The sequence below is a fragment of the Sus scrofa genome, chromosome 6, assembly GCF_054392235.1.
Source record: "Sus scrofa isolate SSC_HxYL_T2T_F1_AM1 chromosome 6, Sscrofa_HxYL_maternal_Yorkshire_Landrace_v2.0, whole genome shotgun sequence".
Taxonomy (NCBI): domain Eukaryota; kingdom Metazoa; phylum Chordata; class Mammalia; order Artiodactyla; family Suidae; genus Sus; species Sus scrofa.
In genome coordinates, this window is record NC_139388.1 from 111,458,638 (window position 1) to 111,474,681 (window position 16,044).

Here is a 16,044-nt window from a genome sequence, read left to right on the forward strand (position 1 = left end):
AAATGGAGGCAAGAGGAGTATAAATCATGTGGGGCAAAACTGTTCCTGATCTGTGACCTTTCTCTGTCCCTTCCCCCGCCCCCGAGGGCACCAGTAAATTAGAATTTATTTAGTTTTAATGTTTCTTGACCCTAATGTGGGCTTTTGAAGATTTTGCAGTGCATGTGTATCACTCTATGTGTGTATATGTGCTTAATTTAACTTAGAGTATATTCTTATTAAAGGAGAAGTAAGGAGTTCTCCAGTGGTCTAGTGGTTAAAGATTCAGCATTGTCACTGCTGTGTGGCTCAGATCTCTGCTGTAGTGCAGGTTAGTTAACTGGCCCAGGAACTTCCACATGCCACCAGCCTGGCCAAAAAAAAAAAAAAAAGAAGAAATAAATGGTTTTTTATTGTCACTGGGATTTCATTGTAGGGCTAGCATGAGGGATGACTTTTGTTGTAATTAACCATAACCTAATCATTTAAAAATATATTATAGGAGTTCCCACTGTGGCACAACAAGATTGGCTGCATCTCTGCAGCACCAGGATGTGCAAAATTTTGGAGACATATATTTGAAAAGAGAAGTCTTAACATTATTTTTGTTTTTATTTTTCCTGTTATATGTATCAAGTTGTTGGACAGCTACGAAAGAGCCATTGGTGTTGTAGCTATAAATAAGTCATCTTTGATGTTGGAATTTTCTTTTGCCTAAAGCTTGAATTTTAAATTAGCACATTAGTCGTCTGTAAACTTCATACTAGTTTTATTACCGTGATGTATTTATGAATGAGATTACATTATTTGATTTTGCTTTTACAATAGTAATTTTTAAGTCATACTTTTTTTGGTCATTAATTTAGGAACCTAATATTTGTTATAAATTCAGTGTTTTGTAAATAGCAGGCATTTGCTTTATTTTATTGTTTTAAAATGATCTGCGAAATGGGGTGAATTCCCCAAGCTGAACGTCCCACTTTTTAGTTTAATGAATTCCAGAAACTACAATAGCAACAACTACTAAAATATTAACATCTTTCTGATGAAAGCTAGTAAGGTGAGAGCTTGAAAAATGAAAAATCTTTTGCCTGATTTTTGAATTTTAAATTTAATTTTATTTTTTGGAGGTTCCCAGGCTAGAGTTTGAACCGGGTCAGATGCATTTCCCTTGAGCCCTGACGGGAACTCCTGATCGATTTTTTTTTTTTTTTTTTTGTCTTTTTAGGGCTGCATACACATCTTATGGAGGTTCCCAGGGTAGAGGTTGAATCGGAGCTGTAGCTGCCGGCCTGCACCTCAGCCACAGCAATGCGGGATCTGAGCCGTGTCTTGAGACCTACACCATAGCTCACGGCAACGCCAGATCCTTAACCCACTGAGGGAGGCCAGGGATTGAACCTGTGTCCTCATGGACCCTAGTCGGATTCATTTCTGCTGAGCCACAAGAGGAGCTCTTCCTGCCTGATTTTTTAAAGTGTATTTTTCTTATTCACAATTTAATTACTAAACCTGACAACATGAGACTATCCATAAATTTGTGTTTCTAAAGACTTGTTCACGTGAGAGGTTGTGTAGAATAGAGATGCAACTGGAGTTCCTGTCGAGGCTCAGTGGTTAATGAATCCGACTAGGAACCATGAGGTTTCGGGTTCGATCCCTGGCCTTACTCAGTGGGTTAAGGATCTGGCATTGCTGTGAGCTGTGGTTTAGGTGGCAGATGCGGCTCGGATCCCATGTTGCTGTGGCTCTGGCGTAGGCTGGCAGCTACAGCTCTGATTAGACCCCTAGCCTCGGAACCACCATAGGCCACGGAGCAGCCCTAGAAAAGGTAAAAAGACAAAAGACAAAAAAAAAAAAAAAAAAAAAAAAAGAATAGGGATGCAGCTGTGGGAGAGGGAACAAAGTTGCCACTTTTTTAAGAATAAGTTTTCTTTTTCCTTAATTGAACTCAAATACAAAATGAGTGGTTAGTTATTACAGTACACATGCCAAGACTAGAGTTTGAGCACTGCTTGGTAGGCTAGTTGTTTGTAAATAATTTTACCTTTCAGTTTGAAAACTGGGTGTGTTACGAAAGCAGTGAGATACATGTGGACTTTTACCATACTTCTCATTTGTATTTCCATTCTGTGCATTTTTTGTTTCAAAACCATTGGAGGCAGATGTGATTTGTAGAAATAGTGTGAAAAAAGGATTATTTACATATCAGGTTAAGTTAATAACACAGTGTTCCAACTGGTAAAGGAAAAACTACATATAAAAATTGGGTTGAAATATGAATATGGAGTTCCCATCATGGTGCAGTGGAAACGAATCTGACTAGGATCTGTGAGGACTCAGGTTCAATCCCTGGTCTGGCTAAGTGGGTTAAGTATCTAGCGTTGCCATGAGCTGTGGTGTAGGTCACAGAAGTGGCTCGAATCCCGTATTGCTGTGGCTGTGGTATAGGCTGGCAGCTACAGCTCCAATTCAACCTCTAGCTTAAGAACCTTCATATGCTGTGGGTTCGGGCTTTAAAAAAAAAAAAAGAAAAAGAAAAAAAAAAAGAAGTATGAATACAATTCATTGCCTAAGACCAAAAAATCCATTGTAGTTTTATATTTCTAGAATTAAGAATAACATTATCTGTCATAAACAGCAATGTAGTTTGTTTAAAACAGTGATTCTCAATTAGGGACATTTTTGTCCCACAGGAGACATTTTTTTAGAGTTTTTTTTTTTTTGTATTTTTGCCTTTTCTTGAGCCGCTCCCGCAGCATATGAAGGTTCCCAGGCTAGGGTCTAATCGGAGCTATAGCCAGTGGCCTATGCCACAACCATAGCACTGGGGGATCCGAGCTGCATCTGCGACCCACACCACAGCTCACGGCAACGCCAGATCCTTAACCCACTGAGCAAGGCCAGGGATCGAACCAAGTCGGATTCGTTAACCACTGCACCACGACGGGAACTCCCTCTAGAGATATTTTTGATTATCACAATTGGTTGGTAGGGAGCAGGGCAGTTTTGCTGGCATCTAATTGGCGGATACTAGGGTGCTACTGAAACCTCCCACAATATACAGGACAGTTCCTACAACAAAGGATCGTGTGGTTCAAAATGTCAGTAGTGTTGAAGTTGGGAAATTCTGGTTTAAAAGATGGAGAAAATGATTTTGCAAATGCAGTTCAAGTTGTGATTCATCATGTGCTAGCTTGTTGGTAAATTGATTTGTTGCTATTAATATTTTTATTATTGGAAATTTTAAACATTTATAGAAATAGAATAGTATAGTGAATCTTGTGTACCCATTACCCTACTTTGTTTTCCTTTTCTGGCTGATTTTGTCTTATCTGTACCCTCTTACCTCCCGTTTCCTCCAGTGAATTATTTTGAAGCAGATCCAGATATCATATTATTTCATCTGTAAATGTTTTAGTATGTATCCTAAAAGATCAGTGCTCTTTTCTAAAAACTTTATTATACTTAACAATGATTTTTTAAAAATCTAATTTTATTAAAAATTTTGAGGTTAAAGAATAAAGAGAGTAATAGTCTGTATCCTTTCATTTTTTTCATCTTCATCAGGAAGTGGGCTCAGCATAGTACAGATCACAGTTTGCAATCTATAGCCTACTGGCCAAGTCCAGCCCTCCATTTGTATTTTTAAGTATTATTGGAATACAACATACCCATTCATTTATTTTATTGTATCTGGCTGCTTTTATGCTATAGCTGCAGAACTGAGTAGTTGTGTAGTTGTGACAAGAGATATAGCCTGTAAAACCTAAAATATTTACTTTCTGGCTCTTCACAGAAAAGTTTGCTGGCCTCTAGTATAGATGACTATTACAGGGGTTTTTTTGGAGGGTTGATTTAAGCTTTTATCCAACTACATTATTTCATATATATTACCTTTCAAATATGTAATAAGGTTACATTTTTTCCCTATTTCTTTGTCTTAGGGAAAACTCAGCTATTTTGGAAAGTTGTACCCTCAGTACAGTAGGGTTACATTGTTTGCTTCTTAATGTATAGGTAAAGGCGCCGAGGACTGTGAGATCTTAGGTATGTTGATATAGTTGAGCTAATTTTTGATCCTCCAGGGACTCAGTATTTTTTCCCTATGATGAATATAATAAGTAAATATGTGAAGGATTGAATGAAAAAAAAGTTCAGTTTTAAAAAGTGTGTTCTTCACGATGTTTTTCAAATACAGTGCAAATATATACTGAAGATAGCAGCAAACTTGAGGTGGTTTTATTATTTAAGCTTAATGAAAATTGTTTTGAATAGAGAATATTAATGGTAGGGAACAATACTAGACTTTGTCAGAAAACTCAGTTTTAATGGTATTACTGTCCAAAATGATATTGGGCACAAAGTTTAATTGGTATAAGCCTCCTTATACCAATTAATTGGTATAAGTTTCCTCCTCTGTGCTAATAACTTGAAATAAATAAGACATCATTTATAATATAGAACACAATGGGAATTTAAGGTATTATTACCTGTGTTGGACTGTTCTTTTTTTTGGGGGGGTGGTTTGCACCTGTGGCATATGGAAGTTACCAGGCTGTGGGTTGAATCGGAGATCTAGCTCTTGCTGCACAGCCAGAGCAATGCAGGATCTGAGCCTCATCTGTGCCCTATACCACAGCTCATGGCAATGCCAGATCCTTAACCCACTGAATGAGGCCAGGGATTGAACCTGCATCTTCGTGGATATTAGTTGGATTCATTACCATTGAGCCACAACGGGAACTCCTGTTTTCTGTTCTTATTAAATGTTTCTTTCCAGCTAGTAGAAGTTAGATAGTACAGTTTCTCAAAAAACAGTTGCTAATTCTGTCTATTCTTCTGTCTGGTTAATGAAAACAAAACTGTAGAAACATTTTATTTAACTGTAATCTGAAAAGGAAAGGGCAAGTAGGCTTTAAGGACCGGTCAGTTTAAAACAAGCCAGGACTCACAATAATAACCTCCAAAATGGCTCTAGGAATTGGTATACATGGTTCCTGGGCATTCATATTAGTTCAAGTTGTAACTAGAGACTTTCCCGCCACCCTATCCCCACACTTTCCCCCACCCTCCAGAATACTGGCACTATTAAAAACATGGGATATCAAAAGAAAGATTTAATTTATAAGACCCAGAAAATAGTCTTTAAGGTCCCTTTTATAGGAAGGTAAACTGCAATCTGAGATTGCCCAAATGAGAAAAGTTCAGGTTTTGAAAGGGGACATAGCATAGTTTTATAGTCCTCCCTTATCAGTAAGTTTATTTTGTTGCTCAGTTTGGATCTTAAGAATTATTTTTGATTCCTCTTTTTTTTTTTTTTTCCTTTCTGTATTCCTCATTTGACCTACCACTAAATGTTCTTGGCTCTTTAAAATATGTCCAAAATTTAAATAGTTTTCAACCTTCCTGCTGCTACCATGCTAATCTCCTCAACCTTCTCATACCCCACATATCTTCATGGCTTTCTCTCTCTTTTTCACATATTTACTGAATCCTTCCCTGAGAGGGGACATCCCTTGGCTGTCTTATCTAATCCTTCTTCTCTGCTGTATTTTCTCCTTGACACTTTCTACTACCTAACATTTATACTTTATTTACTTATTTTGTTTAAACTCTATGAGGGCAGGAATTTTATCTTGCCCATTGTTGTATCTCTCATGTCTAGAACAGTCCTGAACTCGTAGTAGACACATAGTAAATACTCATTGAATGAATGAATGAATGAATGAACCAGAATACACCATTTCCAAACATTATGTTTAACTTTTAAAATCAGAATAGCAGCATCTTGATGAATTGAGCTTTAAGGAAAATAAGAAGAAGTACAATATTGTTATATTTGAGAATAATAAAATAGCTGAATTAATTTGCTGAAAATGTCAGTGGGCTCAGGAAATGTTTAATTTTATTGAAGGTAAAAATCATGATGGTTACAAGAAGATTCTGGGACAGTGGCGGCCTAGGAAGTACTAGGAATTGAACTGACAGACTCTTTCTGATGTAACTATTTTTTATTTATTTATTTATTTATTTTTGTCTTTTTAGGGCCATACCTGTGGCACATGGAGATTACCAGGCTAGGGGCCGAATAGGAGCTATAATTGCCAGCCTACAACACAGCCACATCTGCAACCTACACCACAGCTCACAGCAATGCTGGATCCTTAACCCACTGAGTGAGGCCAGGGATCAAACCCGCATCCTCATGGATACTAGTCAGATTCGTTAACTGCTGAGCCACGAGGGGAACTCCTGGGTCTTGTTGAAGGCTTGCTATTTCAAGGGAAAGGCTTGGGGGTTAATTGTGATTAACTTTGATTAATTTCAGCTCTTAGCTCAGCAGGAGCTACCCATACCCCTACCTCAAGCCATACAGGTAACCATGTATATGTTGTTAGATCAGCTTGCAGGGTGGGTAATAAGAATCCGGTCCTACAAATATCAAGATCTGTGTTCTGATTGCTAATTGCTGCTTCTTATTACGGAGATGCAGGTACAGAGGTGGGCAGTCAATGTTGCACCCTCCCATTGCAAGCCCTTACCCTTTGGCAGAAGGATCTTCCAGAGAATTTAAGGGTCTGTGCTCTTTTATCCTTCCTCTCCCATTTTTCTCTTTTTCTTTTACTGGGGTCTGGCATTAAAGATGAGGATATTCAAAAGCAACTGCACATATGAGGGAAATTAGAAAGACACTGCACATACCTGAGGAAAAGTGTAGACTTAAAAAAGACCTCAGATTAATGAATCTGACTAGCATCCATGAGGACCCAGGTTCGATCCCTGGCCATGGTCAGTGGGTTAAGGATCCAGCATTGCCATGAGCTGTGGTGTAGGTCACAGATATGGCTCAGATCCTGTGTTGCCCTGGGTGTGATGTAGGCTGGCAGCTACAGCTCCAATTCGACCCCTAGCCTGAGAACCTCCATATTTTGTGGGTGTGGCCCTAAAAAAAAAGCCAACAACAACAAAAAAGCCAACAACAACAAAAAAGACCTCAGGACCTTAAGTTTACATCTCAGACTGTAAGCACGAAGACACACTAAAATAGTCAAAAGCCAAACCAAAAACCAAAAACCAAAAACAACAGTTAAAAAACTCTGTGGAGGGAGAAGATTCTGATTTCTAGACTTATGGCATTATTAGATTCAAATGTCAGGTTTTCAATGGAAAAATCACAAGGCATACAAAGAAACAGGATAGCATAGCTCATTCAAAAGAAAAAAAATATCAACAGGAATTGGACCTGAGAAAAACCTGATGGCAGATCTACTACACAAAGACTCTGAAACGGTTGTGTCTTAGATATCCTTGAGAAATAAATGAAGATGTGTAGGAAGTCAAGAAGATGGATATTGAACAAAATGGAAATATCAGTGAAGACATAGATAACCTAAAAAGAAACCAAAAACAAATTCCAAAACTGAGAAGTATAAGAACTTTAATGATAAATTCGCAGGGGACTGCAAAGACAATTTTCACCATGCAGAAGAAAGAACCAGTGAACTAGAAGACATGACAATGGACACTATCAAGTCTGATAAATAGAAGGCAAGAAAAAAAATTGAAGAAAAATGAAGAGCACCCAAGAGACCTGTGGGTGATCACCTGTCATATCACCATGTGCATTGTGGGAATCCTAGAAGGAGAAGGGGGAAAGCAAAGAGGGCAGAGAGGTTATTTAAAGAAACAATGACCAGAAATTTTGCAAATTTCAAGTTATTAGTTCATGTTTTTGGGCACACAGTGTACAAAGATGAGGTGAAAGGGTGGGAATGGAGCCGTAAATGAGTAGTTTTTGTATGTTGTTGAAGTTAAGCTGGTATAAATTCAAATTAGAGTGTCAGAACTTTAGGAAGCAATCCCCATGGTGACCACAAAGAAAACAGTTATAGAATATACTAAAAAAGAAATGAGAAGGGAGTTAAAATGTTTCACTACCAAAAAATCAACTAAATACAAGAGATGTGATGTAGGAGTACGAGGGTGGAAAAAGCTATATGGCATGTAGAAAACAAATAGTAAAATGATAGATTTTCCTTCTCAGTAATTACTTTAAAATGATTAAATTCCAAAAGACAGAGAATGGTGGGATTGATTAAAAAATGTTTCAGGGAGTTCCCGTCGTGGCGCAGTGGTTAACGAATCCGACTAGGAACCACGAGGTTGCGGGTTCGGTCCCTGCCCTTGCTCAGTGGGTTAACGATCCGGCGTTGCCGTGAGCTGTGGTGTAGGTTGCAGTTGCGGCTCGGATCCCGCTTTGCTGTGGCTCTGGCGTAGACTGGTGGCTGCAGCTCCGATTCGACCCCTAGCCTGGGAACCTCCATATGCCTCAGGAGCGGCCCAAGAAATAGCAACAACAACAACAAAAAAAAAAACACAGAAAGGGTGGGGGAAAAAACTGTAACTGCAATGTATACATCTAAGGATGACCTGACCCCCTTGCTGTACAGTGGGAAAATAAAAAAAAAAAAAAAAAAAAAAAACCACAAAAGACAAAAGACAAAAAAAAAAAAAATGTTTCAGCTGTGTGCTGTCTTTAGGAGACTTATTTTATGCAAAGTTACCAATATGTTACTTGTATTTTGCCACAATAATAAAAAAAAAGCCATTAAAAAACATGATGTGGGGTGGGGTGGGGAAATCCATGATTGTTATTAAGGCATATTAAAGGATTCAAAAATAAGGGGAAAAAAACCCATGATTATTATTAAGGTGAATTAAGGATTCGATTAAACACCTATTTTGGTTCTTTCTAGTTAGGAGGTACTATGATACATCCTGAGAATAAAAATAATTAAGACATAGAGTCCCCAAGAAGCTCACAGTCCAATAAAAACAACATATTTGGAAACAAATTATTATTCTATCATGTGATAAGTGAGATGACAGAAGATATAAACTAATTTTGTGAGAGTCAGGGAAAGTTTCATAGGAGAGAAGCTGAGTTTTAAAGGATATCTATTCTCAAGCCAACAAGGTAATGTATAAGAGCATTGAAGTCTGAGGAGCCGCACATGTTAAGTTGATAAGTTAGAGATTTATGTATGAGGGAACATGGCAGCAGATGAGTCTGGAATGGTCCACAGAAGTAGGCTTTAAACGAGATTTGTTCTTTATTTAGTAGAGTTACATTAAAGAGTTTGAAACAAATTTTGTGCTTTATAAAAAGAATTTTGTCTTTTGTGTGAAGAATAACTTGAGTTACAAATAAAGTGAATGCTGGTTAAACTATGGGAGTAGGTCAGATGAATGAGAATGACGGGAGGCCTGAGTTAATTAGACGTAATTGGTGAAGAGAGACTAGATAGGAGCCTAAATTGAAGAGTAAAAGCCATAGGATTGGGTATTTCCTTGTTAAGGTTCAGGGAAAGAAATTGGTAAGCATGACCTACAGGTACTTATTTTGTTGCCATATTGTCAGTGGTGCTGACAGCTAAAAGGGAGGACTGGAACAAGAGCCGCTTTGGGTTTGAGAGGAAGGAAGATGGGACAAGAGGGGAAAAGAGCCAAGTTTTAATTTGAGGCCCCTTCACAAGTCTTGTTAGGTAACCTTTTGGAAGTGGGCCATAGGGTTGTCCCTCAACATCTCATTTGGTGCCAGTATCAATACAGAATAATGACCTGAATGTTTTAGGTTTTTTGAATACTTTAGATAAATTTGAAAGGAAGCAACATACCTTGTATGTTAAGGTCTTTGTGCAACTAAGGTTTTCTAATTTAGAATAATAATCTGTAAAGTAATTGTTTTCTTGTGTATGTATTTTCCAGAAATCTTTAAATTTTTCTTATGTATTTCCTTTCGACATATATAGTTTTTAATTTTTTAGGGTTTTTTGAATGTAAATAAATTGTTGATGGAACTTGTATAAAAAATGTTTCAGTAGCGATTTTCTAAGAATCATAAATACATGTTACACTTCTTTAAATGGTTCCTGTTTTTATTCAGTGAGTGTTCGTAGGTTGATGTTCCCTTTTATGGCAGGGGGCAGGTACACCTGTGGCATATGGCAGTTTCCAGGCTGGGGGTTGAGTTGGAGCTGCAACTGCAGGACTACTGTGCAGTCACTACTACACCGAATCTGAGCTGCATCTGTGACCTGTGTACGCCACAGCTTGTAGCAACTCCAGATCCTTAACCCACTGAACGAGGCCAGGGATTGAACCCACATCCTCACAATGTTGGGTCCTTAACCTACTGAACCATAGTGGGAACTCCTATATACCCATTTTTAATGGAAGGAATACCACCATATAGGCTTAAAAAATAGATCCAGGTTGGAGGTTAGGAAGATCTTAAATCTAAGATTCTGAAATACTGAAATGTGTTACTAGTGAGGTTAAGGATATACACACACACAATTTTTTTTTTTTTTTTTTGTAAGAAGCTTTTTTTTGGAGTTCGTGACACAGTGGTTAATGAATCCAACTAGGAACCATGAGGTTTCGGGTACGATCCCTGGCCTTGCTCAGTGGGTTAAGGATCCGGCGTTGCCGTGAGCTGTGGTGTGGGTTGCAGACACGGCTTGGATCCCACGTTGCTGTGGCTCTGGCGTAGGCCAGTGGCAACAGCTCTAATTCGACCCCTAGCCTGGGAACCTCCATATGCCACGGGAGCGGCTTTAGAAAAGGCAAAAGGACTTAAAAAAAAAAAAAAAAAGCTTTTTTTTTTTTTTTTTTCCTAGAATGTTTAAGTATAATGCTGCTCAGAGGCACAAGAATTGAATCTTAAATCTTTCCTTTGGTAATTTGCCAGTTACTTTATGATCAAAGTTGAGAGGTAGCAAAAACTCCTAACCTTATTTAGCTGGAATATTAGTAAAGTAGAAGTACTCCTGAGTTGTGGTTTCCTACCTTTTCAATAGCATATAAATACTACTTTATATAAAACGGATAATCAACAGGGGCCTACTATATAGCACAGGGAACTCTATGTTCTGTAATAACCTAAATGGGAAAAGAATCTGAAGAAGGATAGCTGTATGTATATGTGTAACTGAATTACTTTGCCATACACCTGAATCCGACACAACATTATGAATCAGCTATACTCCAGTACAAAATAAAAAATTAAAAAAAAGTATGTTTGTCAAATTGTTTTAGACTCCTACATGAGCGGTTTTATTTTTAATGTCTGTTTGAGAAGATATGCAAAGACCAAAAACTATTTTGAATTCAGCATCTGTTTTGAGTGAATAACTCGTTTGTTTTAAATATATTTAACCACAATGGTCCTTATCTCAGTTATCTTTGAAAAGTAGTTCAGATAAGCCTGAGTGCCATATGGATTTTCATACTACTTGCAAAAACTAGAGTCCACCAGGGGCTACTGTGGGTTTGAGAAAGTCTGAGAGTATTCCTGCTTGTGGATGTGAAAATTTGAGATGTGTATGAAATAAAGACAATACTCTATACTACCCGTCTTCATCTGCACCTAGCAAAGTAGTGAGACTTTTTGATGTGGACTGTGTGTATTTATGGTGCAGTAAAAGAATTTTTTAAAGCAATTTCTTCCATTTGAAAAAAATTTGAACAGGTGAAAATCTTTGCAAATGAATCCACTGACAAGGGATTAATCTCCAAAATTTATAAACACCTTCTGCAGCTCAATACCAAAAAAACAAACAACCCCATCCAAAAAATGGGCAGAAGATCCAAATAGACAGTTCTCCAAAGAAGACATGCAGATGGCCAAAAAACACATGAAAAGATGTTCAACATCACTCATTATTAGAGAAATGCAAATCAAAACCATGATGAGGTACCACCTTAGACCAGCCAGAACGTCCATCATCAAAAAATCTGCAAACAATAAGTGCTGGAGAGGGTGTGGAGAAAAAGGAACCCTAGTACACTGTTGGTGGGATTGTAAATTGATGCAAACACTGTGGAAAACAGTATGGAGATTCCTCAGAAAACTAAAACTAGAACTCCCATTTGATCTGGCAATCCCACTCCTGGGCATCAATCCAGAGAAAACCATGACTTGAAAATGTTCATTGCAGCACTATTTGCAAGAGCCAAGACATGGAAATAACCTAAATGTGCATCCACAGAGAGTGGATAAAGAAGACGTGGTACATATATATACACAATGGAATATTAGCCATTAAAAGAAACAAAACAAAAGCATTCTTGCAACATGGATGGACCTAGAAATTATCATGCTAAGTGAAGTCAGTCAAAGGGGAGAGGTTGGGGGGTAGGGGGATGCTGGGGGTTTGGGATGGAAATTTATAAAATTGGGTTGTGATGATCATTGTACAACTATAAATGTAATAAATTCATTGAGTAATATAAAATTTAAAAGTAAAAAAATTTAAGCAATTGGGTCTTTTTCTACTTCTCATCTCCTTAGATATATGCCTATTACTGAAAGTGAGGCATACCTACTGATTCCTCTGAAATAATTCTTGAATTATCAATATATGGAATTATGCTTGGTTGTGTTTCATTTTTATCTTTAAGTACTTAAAATTTTTTCTGTTCTTATACCGAAAAATGTATGCTTACTAGCTAGAGATAACCAGTTTTAACGTGTTGATATGTTTCTCTTAAAATTAGTTGAGATCACACTGTTGGGCATTCTTTCTTTTTTAAATTACTCAATTGTTAGTATAATGTTTATGCCATTAAAAAGTTTGTGTAAAAATTTTTAAATGGAAAAAACCTTATGTACCTGTATCCTGATTTAACATTTTTCTAATGTTGGCTTACCATCATGGCTGATAAATTAGGAGAACTGAAGAATCAGACTACTACTGATATAACCATTGGTCCGGTATGTGTGTGACATAAAACAATACAGGTCATTTATCTTTGGAGCTAATCACTCTTCAAGTGAATTTCTAGTTATTTTGTTGGCTCTAATCTGTTTTCCTCTCTAATGTGAATCTGTTTCTTAATTATTAGAGCTTCAAGTTTTATTTTTCTTTCTAAAATATTCACTGACTCGGATTTAAATGCTGCTACTTAGGATAAAGATGGAGACAGAGCTGTTCACCATGCAGCTTTTGGAGATGAAGGTGCTGTTATAGAAGTGCTGCACCGAGGGAGTGCTGACCTGAATGCTCGAAACAAGCGCCGGCAGACGCCACTTCATATTGCTGTCAACAAAGGTCACCTTCAAGTGGTGAAGACTTTATTGGACTTTGGCTGTCATCCCAGTCTTCAGGTAAAACCCGTAAAGAAATATATTCTGCAGATATTTCAAGGATTCTATTAAATGGAAATACTGGGTTCCGTGGTAAGCATTTCTTTATCAGTTCTTTTTTTTCGTATGGTCAGTTGTAGTAAATGGTACCAAAGTATAGAATGTCATAAAATTGGCAGCTATTCCTATTCATTTATTTTTTAGGGCTGCACCTGAGGCATATGGAAGGTCCCAGGCCTGGGGTCAAATTGGAGGTATAGCCTCTGGCCTATGCCACAGCAACGCCAGATCTGAGCTGCGTCTGTGACCTATTCCTTCTTGGAAAAGCCTTTTATAAGAAAGTCAGGGGGTTGAGAATGGGGACTGCCTTGTAAAAAATATCAGCTATGAGTTGATTTAACTTTATTGATCATGACAGTGAGCTTCAGTATTCATAATAATTATTACTTCAGAGGTATCTAAATTATTATTATTGTCATTATTTTTGCTTTTTTGGGCTGCACTTGCAGCATATGGAGGTTCCCAGGCTAGGGGTCCAATTGGAGCTACAGCTGCTGACCTACACCACAGCCACAGCAACGCTGGATTCTTAACCCACTGAGCAAGGTCAGGTATCAAACTGCAATCTCATGGTTCCTAGTCAGATTCATTTCCTCTGTGCCGTGAGGGGAACTCCAAGAATCTAAATTATTTTAATTGTCACTTAATTTATCTTAGAGTCTTGGTCCAGTCATTAATCTAGTCTTGGAAGATTTTCAGACTTGGACAGTATAGATAGGGTTTTAGGATTGATTTATATAGTAGGACCTAATTTTTGAAGGAAGAGTCACTTAAATGATTCTTCTCATCTAAAGTTTTGGCAGTCAGGTGAATTAAATTGGATAGACCTCAGAGAAGTAATGAAGAAGAACAGAGGTAATGGGACTGAGGGTATGAGAAGAACTGAAAAAATCAGATTTTGTTCAGCTAGGTGGTTACTACACACTACTATTTCTGAGGTGCATCCATTTTGGCACTGACAGAGTTTGGAACTGACAGCTTCTAAGTGGATGGCTGAATTGGAGGATGGGAGAGGAGTTGAAGTTGTTATTCTGTTGAAGGAGCCAGAATTTATACCTGCTCACATTTTTTTTTTTGTCTGAAATGGGAGGCACAGTCATCTTTTGAGAGTGAGTGGGGAATGGTAGGTGTAGAAGGGGTGATTTAGAAGAATGATAAAGTTTTGGAATAGGTCCTGTGGGATAGAGAAGGCAGGATAGATCAGGGCCTGTAGAAGCTTCTTTTCCACCAGGTTAATTAAGAGCCTGTCTCAAACTAAATTTCAGTGCCATCAGATGGGATAGAAGTTGGATTGTTGGGTTGAATTTGTGTTAGGAATTTTTTTTTTTTTTTTTTTTTTGTCTTTTTTTGTTGTTGTTGTTGCTATTTCTTGGGCCGCTCCCGCGGCATATGGAGGTTCCCAGGCTAGGGGTTGAATCGGAGCTGTAGCCACCGGCCTACGCCAGAGCCACAGCAACGCGGGATCCGAGCCGCGTCTGCAACCTACACCGCAGCTCACGGCACCGCCGGATCGTTAACCCACTGAGCAAGGGCAGGGATCAAACCCGCAACCTCATGGTTCCTAGTCGGATTTGTTAACCACTGTGCCACGACAGGAACTCCGAAGTGTTAGGAATTTTTTATGCGGGTGGATGAATATATATCTGAGATGGGCAAACTTATTTTGTGATGGTTCAGATATTTTGGTCTTTCTTATGATTTCTATCACAGCTCTCCACTGCTGCCATTGTAGCATGAAAGCAGCCCTAGATAATACGTAAATGAAAGTGTGCGAGTGTGTTCCAGTAAAACAGTTTACAAAAGTAGGTGGAAGACTGGATTGGGCAACTGTGGTATATACCATTGGTTTGGCTATATATGGCTTTCCTGAGTATAGTATTTACAACTGTGAAATGAATGAGGTCTAAATTACCCATTTATCCAGATGACTTATATTGAATAAAAACTTAACTGCTAAATTGTTGATTAGTGAAAAAAATTAGCCAGCTTGAGAAAAAGGTAGACTGAGACTGCCAAATTTTCTTTTACGTTTGTTTCACTTTGAGTTAACTAGCTAGTTTCTTGCCCTTTAAAAACATTTAGATTAATGATTCTCAACTGTGACTGTACAACATATTCATCTGGGGAGCTGTGATGGGCAACTGCTGATGCCTGGTTCTCACACTCAGAGATTCTAGCTTAGTTACTCTGAAGAACATCCTAGGTATCAGAATTTCTAAGACCTCCTCACAGATTCTAAAGTGCAGCTAATGTTGAGAATCACTGACTTTTAATTCATTACTGTGGGGCTCCAAGACTGCTGTAGGTTTGGTATGGAATTTTAGGGTAAAACAATTAATGGTAGGAATGTGGTATGGCAGGCCATTGGAAGCTAATGAATTTGGGAAGGGCCTTTTCCAACTCATTAAATTTTATTATTTTCTGGGTTATATCTGAGGGTGCTTCTTTGATTTTATTTTTCATTTTCTTTGGAAACCTATAGCATGTTTATTGTGTTTTCCATCTAGATTAAGTAGGAATTTCTTTAAATGAGGCTAATTTTCTCATCTGCATTTTAAAACTTAACACAGCGTATTCTATTTGCAGTTGTTGGATATGGCTTCTGTTTTTGTTTCTTTGTTTAGTAGGTAAATATAACAATATTACATACAGTGATTTAAGAACTAATGAAAATCTTTTTACATTAAAAAAAAAAAAGGATTCTGAAGGTGACACCCCTCTTCATGATGCAATAAGTAAGAAACGTGATGATATCCTGGCAGTTCTTCTGGAAGCTGGAGCAGATGTTACCATTACAAATAATAATGGATTTAATGCACTACACCATGCTGCACTAAGAGGAAACCCCAGGT

At 37.9% G+C, this 16,044-nt stretch overlaps 1 protein-coding gene across 4 annotated transcripts in view; it reads left to right on the plus strand.

Annotated features, from left to right (window-relative positions):
* Nucleotides 1-16,044, plus strand: part of MIB1 (MIB E3 ubiquitin protein ligase 1) — a 126,063-nt gene that overhangs the window by 60,501 nt on the left and 49,518 nt on the right. For 2 of the 4 annotated variants that reach the window (XM_003356369.5, XM_084964341.1), the window contains 2 exons: nucleotides 12,956-13,153; nucleotides 15,891-16,042. In XM_003356369.5, coding sequence (XP_003356417.1) covers nucleotides 12,956-13,153; nucleotides 15,891-16,042 — 350 coding nt within the window. The other 2 variants (XR_014807735.1, XR_014807734.1) reach the window with 2 other exon arrangements.